The sequence below is a fragment of the Dermacentor variabilis genome, chromosome 7, assembly GCF_050947875.1.
Source record: "Dermacentor variabilis isolate Ectoservices chromosome 7, ASM5094787v1, whole genome shotgun sequence".
Classification (NCBI taxonomy): domain Eukaryota; kingdom Metazoa; phylum Arthropoda; class Arachnida; order Ixodida; family Ixodidae; genus Dermacentor; species Dermacentor variabilis.
Window position 1 is genome coordinate 120,029,073 of NC_134574.1, and position 14,253 is coordinate 120,043,325.

General features: G+C 46.8%; 1 protein-coding gene across 1 annotated transcript; it reads right to left on the reverse strand.

The window, feature by feature from the left end:
- Nucleotides 1-6,513: 6,513 nt before the first annotated feature.
- LOC142588822 (uncharacterized) lies at nucleotides 6,514-13,920 on the reverse strand. The gene is made up of 4 exons (XM_075700638.1): nucleotides 13,607-13,920; nucleotides 8,810-8,926; nucleotides 7,162-7,241; nucleotides 6,514-6,592 (listed from the first exon to the last, which is right to left on the reverse strand). Exons 1-4 carry the CDS (start codon nucleotides 13,859-13,861, stop codon nucleotides 6,514-6,516), a joined length of 531 nt encoding a protein of 176 aa, XP_075556753.1. The 5' UTR covers nucleotides 13,862-13,920.
- Between the last annotated feature and the right edge of the window lie 333 nt (nucleotides 13,921-14,253).

The window sequence follows — 14,253 nt, forward strand, 5'->3', positions numbered from 1 at the left end:
AACCCGGAATGATGATATAAACAACAAAAACTAAATTTTGGCATTTAAAATATCAGTCACATTTTATTGAAAGGTTCCTTAAGCGAATACACTTAATGTGTCACAGGTGTCAGTGTTTCTTAACCTTGTTGCGCACACGTAGAGTGCACGAATGCGTATTGTTCCTGTTTTTTAAGTAGTATTGCTTCAACCTCAACGGTATCGCACTGCAGCGCCTTATAACGGTAACTAAACGGCGAGACTGGCAATGGTATGCGCGCAAGCGCGCAAACAATCAGGCACTCAAGGTCAACTCGACGCACAGCAGAGTGCTTTTATTGCGAAAGCCATCATAGAGACTCTCGAGCCGCGTTCGCTCTGTGGCCGTAGGCCCCACCGTGGCTGTGCTGTCCCCGTGCCAGTTGGTTGGGGGAGCGGGCCTAATGAATGATGTCAACTGCCCCTGTGGGCAGTAAGGGAGAAAATGAAAGGCCCGGCACGCAAACATATCTTCAGCAAAAATTTGGAAGACGCTTTAGCTTCGCCTTTAAGAGTGGAACGCGATAGCATTCAAAGGTCCCTAACTGCTCCTCATGCTTACCAGCAACAGCAGCGTATGTAATTGCAATGTACTCGAAAATGCTGGTGGCGAACGCTATGCACGAAGGCAAAGCGGGCGAGCTTTATGGTAGAAACCCGGCGTCTTGGGTGGGCCGCAGATGCACACGGATGCGAGCGCCATCTGTATGGTGTTGCAGGGAACCGAGCACAGCGCGCCGCGCTATGAATGATAAAAAACGCTAGAAAGAAGCGTTTACGTTCCAGTTTGCGCATAACAGATTCATGTTTTCTGGTAAATTATAATTACAATCCGACGCTATCGTGTCTGATTGTTTTGTTTAGGTTATGCTTTACGATCTTTCTGACGCATCTTACTATGAGGAATTCAATTAGTTCAGTAACGCATTTGCGCCACGCGGATTGGCCTGCGTGGTTGTGGTTCGGAATGAGCTTTCGCCGAACGACGACCGATGCAATTAATCCACGGCGAACTCTGCTCCACGCGGGGCTCATAACGCCGTCGAATTGAAACCACGAATCGAAGAATTCAAAGCTTTACACATGCTAGGATTATGCGAAATGACTCTCTGTGCGTAGGTGGGTCCTTACATTTCTTATGTAGAATGCTTCATGCGGCTGCGTAGCCTCCTACGGCGCTGCTGAATTCGTTGTTTCTTTAGCGATTTAATCTTTTTCCGCGCCACGAACGCACGTACATTGAGGAATCGCCCTGGTTGTCATACAGTTTCCTATCACTTGCTACAGGGAACCCTGGCGCTGCGATCGTTCTGCCGCCACGGAAATGATAGGTAGCACATGGGCTTGTCTGATCTTCGCGCTTGCGGCTTCAGAAGTTCTTGTGGCTTCGTTTATTATGGTTTATCAGAACCTAAATTTCAAAGCATTTTATAGTTTTCTGAATGCAGAGGGTAATAAGACTTCGCAAGCACGCACAATCGCTACTGATTGCAGCGGCTCTGGTTTCACATGCGTCCGTGGCGTAATGGTTTCAATATTAGGCTACTGGGCTTTGTGCAAATGCTGCCATCCGACAATTTTAATAGCGCTTATTAATGCCAAAGAATTATATGTGCCACGAGACAGAAACGCCGGCGTTTTGCATAACGAGTTTTACGTGTGCGATTGCACGCGTAATGTGAAGGCGTGGGATCGTTCCCCACCCCAGTATCAGCAAGGTGTTTTTTCATCCAATTTCATTGCCATTAATTTATTATTTTTTCAATTCGGTTAGTAAGTAAAAGAAATTTCCCGTAATGTCGTTCCTGTTGGCTTTGTTTCTGGGGTTCTCATGGTAAGACTGCAATAGATGGTAGTTTATGAACTTGCGTAGATTTTTTTTTATAGGAAACGAATAACTTTGTGGCTCTTTGAACTGATCATTTTCACCAATACATTGTCTTATAAGGGCAACAATGCGCAACGAGTATTTATGTGCGAGAAAACTTGCCGCATTAAGGTGCTAGAAATGAAATGTCGCAAATTCAGAAGAAAGCAACCGCAGTGAATGAACCCACAAGAACGGCTGAACCATCACACGCACATGCTATTAGACAAATTCATCTACTAAGCATGATTCCTCGGGAAGTTCGACGATCGGAGCGTCAGGGTCAATCGAGTTCACAGTTGTGTGGCTGCGAAAACGACGATGTGAAACGCGCGCAGGGTCACGCTCCACTCATTATCATAGGAACACAGGTGAACCACTCATCACTGAGTCTTCACAGGCGTTGCTACGCAGTGGAGACGCAGGACACCGTGTGCTTTTCGCGTTGTGCATAGGTGCTGTGCGCGCGTTCTTATGCTGAATAGGTGCGGCGGGGAAACATTCTTGTGAGCGTAAGGCACAGTAGCTGTGTAGTCAAATCCATGTAATACTTCCGTCCAACTAAAGATCTAATCTAATACCGTCGGGGAGTTACGCCTATAATGCTGCTGACGTCAGCGTTTCCGAGACACCTGGCAACTGTCAAGTTGTGGCGCTTGTGCATAGTAGCGGTTGGCAAGAATGTCGCGCCCCGACAACATGCCGTTACTGCGTACGGTTAGAACACTGGGCAGGAGCAGCGAGCCCTGGGCAAAATTTTTTCTGTCCCTGTCAGTGCCTCGCTCTCCTGGCGAATTCGCCAGATGTGTTTAAAACGCGCGATTTCGAATGACAGCGTTCTTCTGTACATAAAGATACAGTGACAGCTCTAGGATATAGTCCATTGCACTAAGATTCCGTAAAAACAATTGCATGCGAAAATGAATTGCGCAGCGCATCTTCCGCGCACCACCATTTTCACTCGCTCTCCGGTAATATGTTCTCGGGCCATAACTTTTGGATATACTTAGACGGTAGCGAAATTTCGCGAGACTAGAGCTGGACGCGTCGGGGCCAATGAGCGACAGCTTGTCTGGCACGCTGTTCCTAGCACAGTTTGCCAACGCCGAGTTGTTACAGTGCCGGAACGCCATGGCCCGTCGACAGCGAACGCGTTCTGCGCTATATTCCATTTAGCACTTAGCAAGCAACGCTGCGGACTCTACGCAATTAGTCGCCTCAAAGTCTCACTGCGCACGTTTCGCACTGAAGTTATTGATCTACGACACTTTCTAAAGAACAGACGAATTCATACGTCAAAACGTCCAACTTGTAGACTCGAATTACATGTGGTTACTATGCCAAAAAACGTATTGTTTGCGCACTTTTGCGACTCCAGTATGTGGCGTACTTTGTTTTGGTCGCGAGTGCAGGCGATGCGCTGTAGCCGCTAGCCGCAGAAGTATGCCCCTCCACTCATTTGGTGATAAACAGGCTTCGACCGATGCGTTTCGTATAATTGAAACGTCATATTTTGGAGACACAAGTATGAAACGCACTATTTTTGGTCGCCGTTGCGAACAGTGAGATCATCATCATCATCATCATCATCATCATCATCATCATCATCATCGTCGTCGTCGTCGTCGTCGTCATCATCATCATCATCATCAGCCTAGTTACGCCCACTGCAGGGCAAAGGCCTCTCCCATACTTCTCCAACTACCCCGGTCATGTACTAATTGTGGCCATGTTGTCCCTGCAAACGTCTTAATGTCATCCGCCCACCTAACTTTCTGCAGCCCCCTGCTACGCATCCCTTCCCTCGGAATCCAGTCCGTAACCCTTAGTGACCATCGGTTATCTTCCCTCCTCACTACATGTCCGGCCCATGCCCATTTCTTTTTCTTGATTTCAACTAAGATGTCGTTTACCCGCGTTTGTTGCCTCACCCAATCTGCTCTTTTCTTATCCCTTAACGTTACACCCATCATTCTTCTTTCCATAGCTCGTTGCGTTGTCCTCAATTTCAGCAGAACCCTTTTCGTAAGCCTCCAGGTTTCTGCCCCATATGTGAGTACTGGTAACACACAGCTGTTATACACTTTCCTTTTGAGGGATAGTGGCAACCTGCTGTTCATGATTTGAGAATGCCTGCCAAACGCACCCCAGCCCATTCTTATTCTTCTGGTTATTTCAGTCTCATGATCCGGATCCGTGGTCACTACCTGCCCTAAGTAGATGTATTCCCTTACCACTTCCAGTGCTTCGCTACCTATCGTAAACTGCTGTTCTCTTCCGAGACTGTTAAACAATACTTTAGTTTTCTGCAGATTAATTTTCAGACCCACCCTTCTGCTTTGCCTCTCCAGGTCAGTGAGCATGCATTGCAATTGGTCTCCTGAGTTACTAAGCAAGGCAACATCATCAGCGAATCGCAAGTTGCTAAGGTATTCTCCATCAACTTTTATCCCCAATTCTTCCCACTCCAGGCCTCCGAATGCCTCCTGTAAACATGCTGTGAATAGCATTGGAGATATCGTATCTCTCTGTCTGACGCCTTTCTTTATAGGGATTTTGTTGCTTTCTTTGTGGAGGACTACGGTGGCTGTGGAGCCGCTATAGATATCTTCCAGTATCTTTACATATGGCTCATCTACACCCTGATTCCGTAATGCCTCCATGACTGCTGAGGTTTCGACTGAATCAAACGCTTTCTCGTAATCAATGAAAGCTATATATAAGGGTTGGTTATATTCTGCACATTTCTCTATCACTTGATTGATAGTGTGAATATGGTCTATTGTTGAGTAGCCTTTACGGAATCCTGCCTGGTCCTTTGGTTGACAGAAGTCTAAGGTGTTCCTGATTCTATTTGCGATTACCTTTGTAAATACTTTGTAGGCAACGGACAGTAAGCTGATCGGTCTATAATTTTTCAAGTCTTTGGCGTCCCCTTTCTTATGGATTAGGATTATGTTAGCGTTCTTCCAAGAGTCCGGTACGCTCGAGGTTATGAGGCATCGCGTATACAGGGTGGCCAGTTTCTCTAGAACAATCTGACCACCATCCTTCAACAAATCTGCTGTTACCTGATCCTCCCCAGCCACCTTCCCCCTTTGCATAGCTCCTAAGGCTTTCTTTACTTCTTCTGGCGTTACCTGTGGAATTTCGAATTCCTCTAGGCTATTCTCTCTTCCACTATCGTCGTGGGTGCCACTGGTACTGTATAAATCTCTATAGAACTCCTCAGCCACTCGAACTATCTCATCCATATTGGTAACGATATTGCCGGCTTTGTCTCTTAACGCACACATCTGATTCTTGCTTATTCCTAGTTTCTTCTTCACTGTTTTTAGGCTTCCTCCGCTCCTGAGGGCCTGTTCAATTCTATCCATATTATAGTTCCTGATGTCCGCTGTCTTACGCTTGTTGATTAACTTAGAAAGTTCTGCCAGTTCTATTCTAGCTGTAGGATTGGAGGCTTTCATACATTGGCGTTTCTTGATCAGATCTTTCGTCTCCTGCGATTGCTTACTGGTTTCCTGTCTCACGGCGTTACCACCGACTTCTATTGCGCACTCCTTAATGATGCCCCTGAGATAGTCGTTCAATGCTTCAACGCTAAGATCCTCTTCCCGAGTTAAAGCCAAATACCTGTTCTGTAGCTTGATCCGGAATTCCTCTATTTTCCCCCTTACCGCTAACTCATTGATTGGCTTCTTGTGTACCAGTTTCTTCCGTTCCCTCCTCAAGTCTAGGCTAATTCGAGTTCTTACCATCCTATGGTCACTGCAGCGTACCTTGCCGAGCACGTCTACATCTTGTATGATGCCAGGGTTCGCGCAGAGTATGAAGTCAATTTCATTTCTAGTCTCACCATTCGGGCTCCTCCACGTCCACTTTCGACTAACCCGCTTGCGGAAAAAGGTGTTCATTATCCGCATATTATTCTGTTCTGCAAACTCTACTAACAATTCTCCTCTGCTATTCCTAGAGCCTACGCCATATTCCCCCACTGACTTGTCTCCAGTCTGCTTCTTGCCTACCCTGGCATTGAAGTCGCCCATCAGTATAGTGTATTTTGTTTTGACTTAACCCATCGCCGATTCCACGTCTTCATAAAAGCTTGCGACTTCCTGGTCATCATGACTGCATGTAGGGGCATAGACTTGTACCACCTTCAATTTGTACCTCTTATTAAGTTTCACAACAAGACCTGACACCCTCTCGTTAATGCTATAGAATTCCTGTATGTTACCAGCTATTTCCTTATTAATCAGGAATCCGACTCCTAGTTCTCGTCTCTCCGCTAAGCCCCGGTAACACAGTACATGCCCGCTTTTTAGCACTGTATATGCTTCTTTTGTCCTCCTAACCTCACTGAGCCCTATTATATCCCATTTACTACCCTCTAATTCCTCGAATAACACTGCTAGACTCGCCTCACTAGATAGCGTTCTAACGTTAAACGTTGCCAGGTTCAGATTCCAATGGCGGCCTGTGAAATAAGTCTCCCTAAAACATGGTAGCGTTGCCTGCTATGTATAAAAACGGGGCATAACGCCAAAAGTAATCGTCCGAGAATTGCGCCCTCTGTCCATTAAAACAGTGCTCCTTGCTAAGTGTTCATCACACTTTATTCATTCCTAAGTCTGCGGCTCGCGCCTGGCGCTGTCGCGCTTCAGGGGGCCACAAAAGCGGAATCTTGCTTGGCGGTACGTTAGCCTGAAACGAAAAAAGAAATTCAAATGTAACAAGCGTACTCGTGAATACGATGAATATGTGGACGCAAATTTTAGTAGAGGTTGTTCGATAACGAACTAGAAGCTATAGGGGCTTGGTGCGGCATATCCTAATTTCTTGTTGCGCAAGCTGAACATGGGCAATAGAAAAGCATACACAGTGCTGTGTGTGTCAGATGTGCCTTTCTGTTGTCCTTGTTCAGCTAGCCCTATACCAAAATAAGATATGCGATAATGGAACTTCCAGCTGAATCGAAAATAATTGTCTGGTTTTCAATTGTACGGAAAGAATGGTGAAAGAACGGTGAAAGAAGGCTATGTCCATATTGATGACGCAGAAAAAAATAACTTTGCGTATATATTGGAGTAGAACGTGACCGGCTGCACTTATGCACGTTAGGTAGCAAAATGGGTGACATTGGCGTTATTTGAAGGATGGGGTACAAAGACTTTCTTTTCAAAGTACGATAGGAAAATATATGGGAGGAAAGAAATCTTGCGTAGACATTGCCGTTTGCGCTGGCTGTACTGACGGAATCATTACGTACCTACATGTATGGCTTGCACCAAGCGGTCTGGATCTCTGAAGTGTCTCGATAGAATCTGAACTGTGCCTGGCACAGCCCATTTGACTGCAATAAAAGATACGAAAATCTAAGAAGCACATTTGGGAACGCACAGAACCACTCATGGTGATTGTCGTAGAAAGCTAGTCGTTGTTAGAGTGTCTTTACCACCCCTCAGCATGATGGAGCTTCCGGTCATTCGGCCAAGGCAGCTTCACGCGCCGAGTCACTCTTCACTTATCATTCAGGCGCTTCGTTTGAAGTAATGGCTGTAGTGACAACAGGAAAACCCGGAACGACTACGTATACCGAGCGCAGGTATGCTCCCGCTACTGGTGGAATGACGAAATGACTGACGCGACAAAGTGTAGTAGGCGTGGCCCATGTCCTACACATACCCTCTAGCAGGCGACATATCAGAAGCGCTTTTCTAGGTTCGTCTTACACTGCAACACACTTCTTCTCGCCGTTTTTTTTTCTTTGGCGTCAAGCTCCTGTGGCAACAAAATCTTTCTGGCTCTTGAAAAACCTTTACAATAAATTGGAATTAAAATAGATGGACTGCCTTTACGATGGCTGCAAACATTGCTCGCCTAACCTGCATGAATGTTTCGGCGACACAATTCCATGGGCTATTTTGAACCCAATACGCACTGAGGTCGCATATCGCGGGAACGGTTACGCTCCTTTGCACATGCATGGCCATGTAGGGAGTCCTTGAGGAATTGGAGCTAAATAATGAGCGTTGATGTAGCCACACGATGGCTGTGAATGTACGATTTTCGAAGAACTCCCAACGGATGGCGATAATTTTTTATCACCACAATTAGACAACAATATGCTATCGCCTGGCAATTGCCGCATTTTCTTTGTTGAAGCAAGGTTCGGGTACGGGCTGGGTGGTATTCCACGGTATCAATCGTTACTTACATCGCATACATAGACGAGGGACAAAAAGGACTGCGAATACAAGCGCTGACTTCCAACTGATTTTTATTTTGAGAAACAAACTTATATATACTGAGACACCAAGACAAAAGCGCCACCCACAAAACGTCAACCCGACATGCGTAATGAATTCGAAATTCATGACCTAAGATGAACGACAGCGCAGGTGCGACCTTTTGCTACGACATGAAAATTTCCTTGGATGATAGAGGTATACAGCTTCACTCTAAAAATATATTTCCATATGCATGTGTCACGAGCACAAGTGGTGCTTGTGACACTCCATGTATGACGCAAACGGGCTTAAGTTATCCTCTCGCTCGGCGTTCAGGGTGCCGTAGCTCGGTGGTGTAGGCTTGTTCATCCCAGTGGAAGTGCTCGCGCTTGAGAGCTCACTCGGCTGTAGTGGGTATAACTCATAAAACTCAAGCCTGCACTTATCAGGAGTCACAAGGCTTAGAAGAGTGCCGTGTAACACGTGTATTTGTTTCCGTCGTTTGTGTACCCTAGTGTCCATACACCGCGAGCAGCAAGCACAAGATGTTTCACGCACCCTGCTGCGACAGAGCCCCTGATAGAACCTGCTTGATAATTTACTTTTCTCCATGAACATCTCTCTCTCTCTCTCTCTCTTGTGCAGAGACTTCCCTAAGATGCGGCTACTACACATTCTTCGGTATCCTTACCTTGTACGCAATGGGCTGGCACTGATCAACTGAGTAGTTGCTCGGGATGACGCAGCTGCTTGGAGTGGTCTTGAATTCCACCCGGATGACGACTTCCTTGGAGAGATCCCTGTAGTTCTTTAAATAAACACAAAACGCAATGCACTTCATTAACAGGACAGCCGTGACATGTCAATAGCTCGTGTATTATTGCGCTGGGTATAACCCAACTATCATGCACCAGGAGCTAAGATATGCAAGTGCCCCGTAACTGGGAAATACCAAGGTAATGTTTGCTATCGCCAGGAGATACTGATATTTGTTTCATACCTACTAATTACATAAACAGTCTTAATTATTCTACTTCTCAAATATAATTAGACGAAATGTGTCGATGAGAAAATCGTAGAGCAAACGTCAAAAACTTCCGATACAGCTTTCTGTTGGTCAGTACGTGTTGCAAAAATGTTTTTCCATGCGTGAAAGGAGCCTGCCAATACAGGCAAAGTGCCTCGAGCGGCAAGTCGCGTGGCAATTTTGCGTGCATTTGCGGGCCTGTCACCTCGTGACGCCCAGGTAAATCAGAATGTGCACAACTGTCATTGCAGTGGCCAACCTTGTACTACTAAGCCGCTGATGTAAAGAGTCGGAGACGAAAATAGTGTCACCATGCATTTCACTTAAATTTTTTTTCGACATGTCACAAAAACATCCTCAACGCTTTTAGGCAGAACGAAAATTACAAGATGTTCCTACCAGCGTTGTTGCTGCCACCATATCACTGGTAGCACGGTATTCCATGAAGGTTATGTTTTACGGACAAGCTCAATCTCTCTAAGGCTTACGAACAGTGATAACCTGAAAGACAGTTGTGCACTGACAATAAAGGAAAAGCTAGGCGACAAAAAAAAAAAAAAAAACTGGCATCCCGAAAGGTGCCGCCATGTTGCTGCCTGCGATTTCCGTAACGCTAAAAATAATTAAATTGATGCAAAAATGTACATTCACACGAAGCACATACGTACAGACAATGTGTCAAATTCATGCCGTATATGGCTGTACTGACAGATGTTGCGGTGCATGATAGGGTGCTTTCGCTAGCACCTGAACTAGAGGGCGCCCTGATACCGAGGAAAGCTATTGGTGGCGTTTTATTGTGCGGCTACTTTGAATCGTATCTGGTAGTCCGATTCCGCTAAGTAGGTTATATAAACTTCTGGAGTGGCAGCCCCAGCCGTCGCCTACGGGTAGGAGCGAAGCCGCCTGCGGCCATATTGCTAGTAGCAGAAGAGCGCGACTTCAGCATAAACGGCCGCGGTATGCGCGCGGCGCTCCGTGTGTTTAAGCTTCCGCGATGGAAAATAAAAAAAAAAGATAAGAAACCCCTTTAGAAAGTATACAAGCCCGCATTTGCATGTCGCTGAAAGATATTCCTGCATCGAGTTATTGCCGCAAGCCTTGAGAAGCTATCAGCAGGACACTTCGCCAATTGCACTTCTTCGATTTGTTGAATTACGAACGGTCTCCCCATACAAATTAAGCTTGTGTGATGTGAGTGTGTAATGAACAGTCATCACTGTTTACCCACTAATTAACGCGAAAGGTAAGATAGGCGCTGTTGTGCGCCGTGACAAGGGAACGGTCTTCGAACTTGTGCGGTGCATCACCGTGCAGCCTGAGTAATGCTTTGCCGTGTTCCATTGTGTCGTGGGCATTTGTGAAATGATGTTTGTCTAGTATCGTTGGTGGGCGTTACCAATGACGACGCCTTCCTCGCGAATAGGGATAAACACTGCAGCAGTAGCCTGTTCACTTTATTTTGCGACGGCAGTACCAAGTAACGATCGACTAATAAAGCTCTGCGGCCACCCGTTTTTCTTGCGCCGTTTAGTGTTTTTATAGTAGTAATTGCGCTTGGTAAAGTAATACCTATAGTAATTTTCTTTTTTTTTTGAGAGGCCGAAAGTCCCCATCGCGTTATTTACGTTTAAATACGGTAATTACTTACTATATTAGTACACAACACCACCAAGCTCGTTTGCACAAGGTGCCGCAAGCTATGTGTTTAGTATTCCGAACAACCTGATAATCGTATGCTGAAGCCAGAGCCTGCGCCATGAACTTCCCTGTGGACGACATTCTATATTTCATATGTGCTCATAAATATTGGGGCCATTCATCCACGAGCTTCAGTCAGAAATGCTATACAGACATAGGAACAGTAAAAAAACATTCCCAATTGAAACCGAAATTTCTGCAATGCACAATGGTTAAGTTAAGCTAAGTTTGCTACTCAGGTTTTGCGTTCAATAATTTTTAAATATTTCAACCTTGCAAGCAGGTTTACGCTTTTCCTTCGCAATTTGCTCGTTAAGTACACTTAGTGATGTGGTGTTGCCAAAGCCTTAGATAGCACCCTGCAATATCGTTGTAGTAGGGCTCACGCTCTTGTGTTAAAGCCCAGCTTTCACAACAGAGTGGCTTGCTGGGCTAGCTGGTGCAAATTACTGAACAGGAAACCTGCGAAACAGAAAGACGCGCACGCAAGAGAAGTGGTCAGAACGAGCACTGAGCTTACAACTATTCCTGCGTAAAACCGGCGCTCGTCCTGCCCACGTATATTCGTGTGCGCGTGTTTGTCTCGTTCGTTTTCCCCCTCATTAAAACACAGTCACTGCAGGGAACGTGCACGGTACTAACCAAACCTGGTGTGTAGTCGTACAAGCACATGTAGTGAAGCACAATCCGAGACCGTTGCAAGCCAGCGGCGAAATCCCACCCACTCCTAATATGAACATGCATGCACATGCGAAACCGCTGTGGTTGCTCACTGGCTATGGTGTTGGGCTGCTGAGCACGAGGTCGCGGGATCGAATCCCGGTCGCGGCGGCCGCATTTCGATGGGGGCGAAATGCGAAAACACCCGGGTACTTTGATTTAGCTGAACGTGAAGGAACCCAGTACCAGTACTCACCTACGGGGCAGAAACCTGGAGGCTTACGAAAAGGGTTCTACTCAAATTGAGGACGACACAACGAGCTATGGAAAGAAGAATGATAGGCGTAACATTAAGGGATAAGAAAAGAGCAGATTGGGTGAGGGAACAAACGCGAGTTAATGACATCTTAGTTGAAATCAAGAAAAAGAAATGGGCATGGGCAGGACATGTAATGAGGAGGGAAGATAACCGATGGTCATTAAGGGTTACGGACTGGATCCCAAGGGAAGGGAAGCGTAGCAGGGGGCGGCAGAAAGTTAGGTGGGCGGATGAGATTAAGAAGTTTGCAGGGATGGCATGGCCACAATTAGTACATGACCGGGGTTGTTGAAGAAGCATGGGAGAGGCCTTTGCCCTGCAGTGGGCGTAAACAGGCTGATGATGATGATGATGATGAAGGAACCCCAGGTGGTAGAAATTTCCGCAGTCCTCTACTACGGCGTACCGCATAATCAGAAAGTTGTTTGAGCGCGTAAAACCCCATAATTTAATGCATTCGCGATACGGAAAAAAAAAGCGCACGCAGTGACGCTCCAACGACTATTTATAGGTCGTAAATTCAATATCGAAATAGGCGCACCTTGCGAGCGCCTTCGCAACCGTTCTCAAAAGAAGCAAGCGCACGATGGACGTACAGGTGCCCCAGAAAGTGAACCGAACGCGCAAGCGCTGGCTGATCTGCAAGTACAGGCGCTAGCAGCGGTATCAGGAGCTCCCTAGCATGCACAAAGAAAATCTATGGTGCCCCTCCATGTGTTTTTAAATGCTGCTTGAATTTACTTGAATGTGGTTGACTCAGACGAAAGAGTGCTAGTTCCAGCGGTCGACGCCAGGGGTTACCTATATGTGCTTGCCAAAACCGTTCATTTTCATGCCATTAACGGAAAAACTCGTTTCCGTGCCAGGACGCGATGATTCTTGTTTAACTTGGGCGCAAAAGAATGGAGATTTAAATAAAGTGCAGAAACCCGTTGCGAAAGAAACAAACAATAAAAGGCGCTGTGCGATTATCGAGCAAACGGTGCTGGCGAGCGGTGCTTGCCACTCATGAATAGTTGTGGCAAACTCGGCAACTTCCCCTAGCGTCGACCGCTGGAAGAAGGCCTGCTTGGCCCGAGCCACCGATGAGGCAGCGGTCAAAAACATATTGCATGACCACCGGAAATGACATTAACGCATGCCATATAGTATGCACTTCTGCCCTGAGCACACGGAGATGTGGTTGGTCCACTGCTCGAACGCTCCATCTACTTGCTGTGGCATCTGTACGACAGTCCTGCGCAGACGATGCGAGCTTATGTTACAAGTGAAACGTTACGCCAGGTGTCATGTTTATGCGACTGGCGCAGCTATGACCTACTGAGGTGTCGCAGTAACTTTGGATAGCATGCCACAACCAATTAAACACTGTTGCAACATAGCGCAACCAAGAAACACGACGAACACACTCTGCGGTCCGCAACGACCGCTGCCGCGGTTCAAGCTTCGTGCCCCTAGCAAGATGGCGGCGACCGGCTTCACTTTTGGAGAGCCACCACCACTCCAGAAGTTTGCGTGTATGACCTCCCTGCACTCTGCACAGCGTACATAAATGTGGGCGCCCTTACGGTTGCCGATTGCAATGTATGGGCGATACGAAGAGCTTTTTGCCTAGAATGCATTATAACAACTCTATGAAGGATGCAAGCGCCTCGTTGACATTCTTCTAGTAATCTCATGTTTACTACACGATCAAATGTAGCACTTGGGCACTGTGGTCACTTGTTACTTGTGAACTACATACTTGCTGCCCGAAAACTACCATACGACACAACGCTCACCTGACGTGCTCCACGAGTGATATGATGCAGAGTGTTGAGGTGGCCGCTGCTCGGTTGGATTCCGCCTTTCTTTAGAGCTTCATGCGCAAAGTGCACAAAGCTGGTGCTGCCCTTAATTTCACGCGGGGGTGCCAAAGTGCACTTGCTTGGCTCCTCACGGTGACGGCGATACCGTATGCAGCCTTGAAACACATCCGGCATGTGCGCGCAGATGACTGCGGCGCAGAGCAGAAGAACCACGGTGAACTTGAACATGGTTACTGCTGGCTGCAAGCCTTGTCTTCGGAGATGGCAGACTTGTGAACAGACGGTGTTCCTCAAGCCGCGAAAGGCAGAAAGTTGGCTGGCCTTAAGCGGCACTGGTTTTAACGCAATGCGTATGGGAGAGTGCGGGTGGGGGGGCTGGTTATGCTGATAACAAGGCAGTTGGAATCGTTAGAATTACAGTGCATTTGTACACACAAGCGCACGCACACAGTAAGCACAAAGCGTTGGTATGTTTCGCTGTGGGAAATTAGGGCTTTGTCATGCCAGGTTATTGGAAACCGTCGTGATAGCGTCTTTCTTAACGTGCGCCCCCAGCATCTCCCTACTTTTTTCTGCTATGGGGCTATTGAAATCAATGAAATATTCACTCGTCAAAGTGC

Coding starts and splice junctions, on each gene's coding strand:
- LOC142588822 (XM_075700638.1), bottom strand. CDS start 13,861: ATGTTCAAGTTCACCGTGGTTCTTCTGCTCTGCGCCGCAGTCATCTGC. Junction 8,927..13,606: donor TCACTCGTGGAGCACGTCAG/GTGAGCGTTGTG, acceptor GTTTATTTAAAG/AACTACAGGGATCTCTCCAA. Junction 6,593..7,161: donor GCTTGGTGCAAGCCATACAT/GTAGGTACGTAA, acceptor TTTTCGTTTCAG/GCTAACGTACCGCCAAGCAA.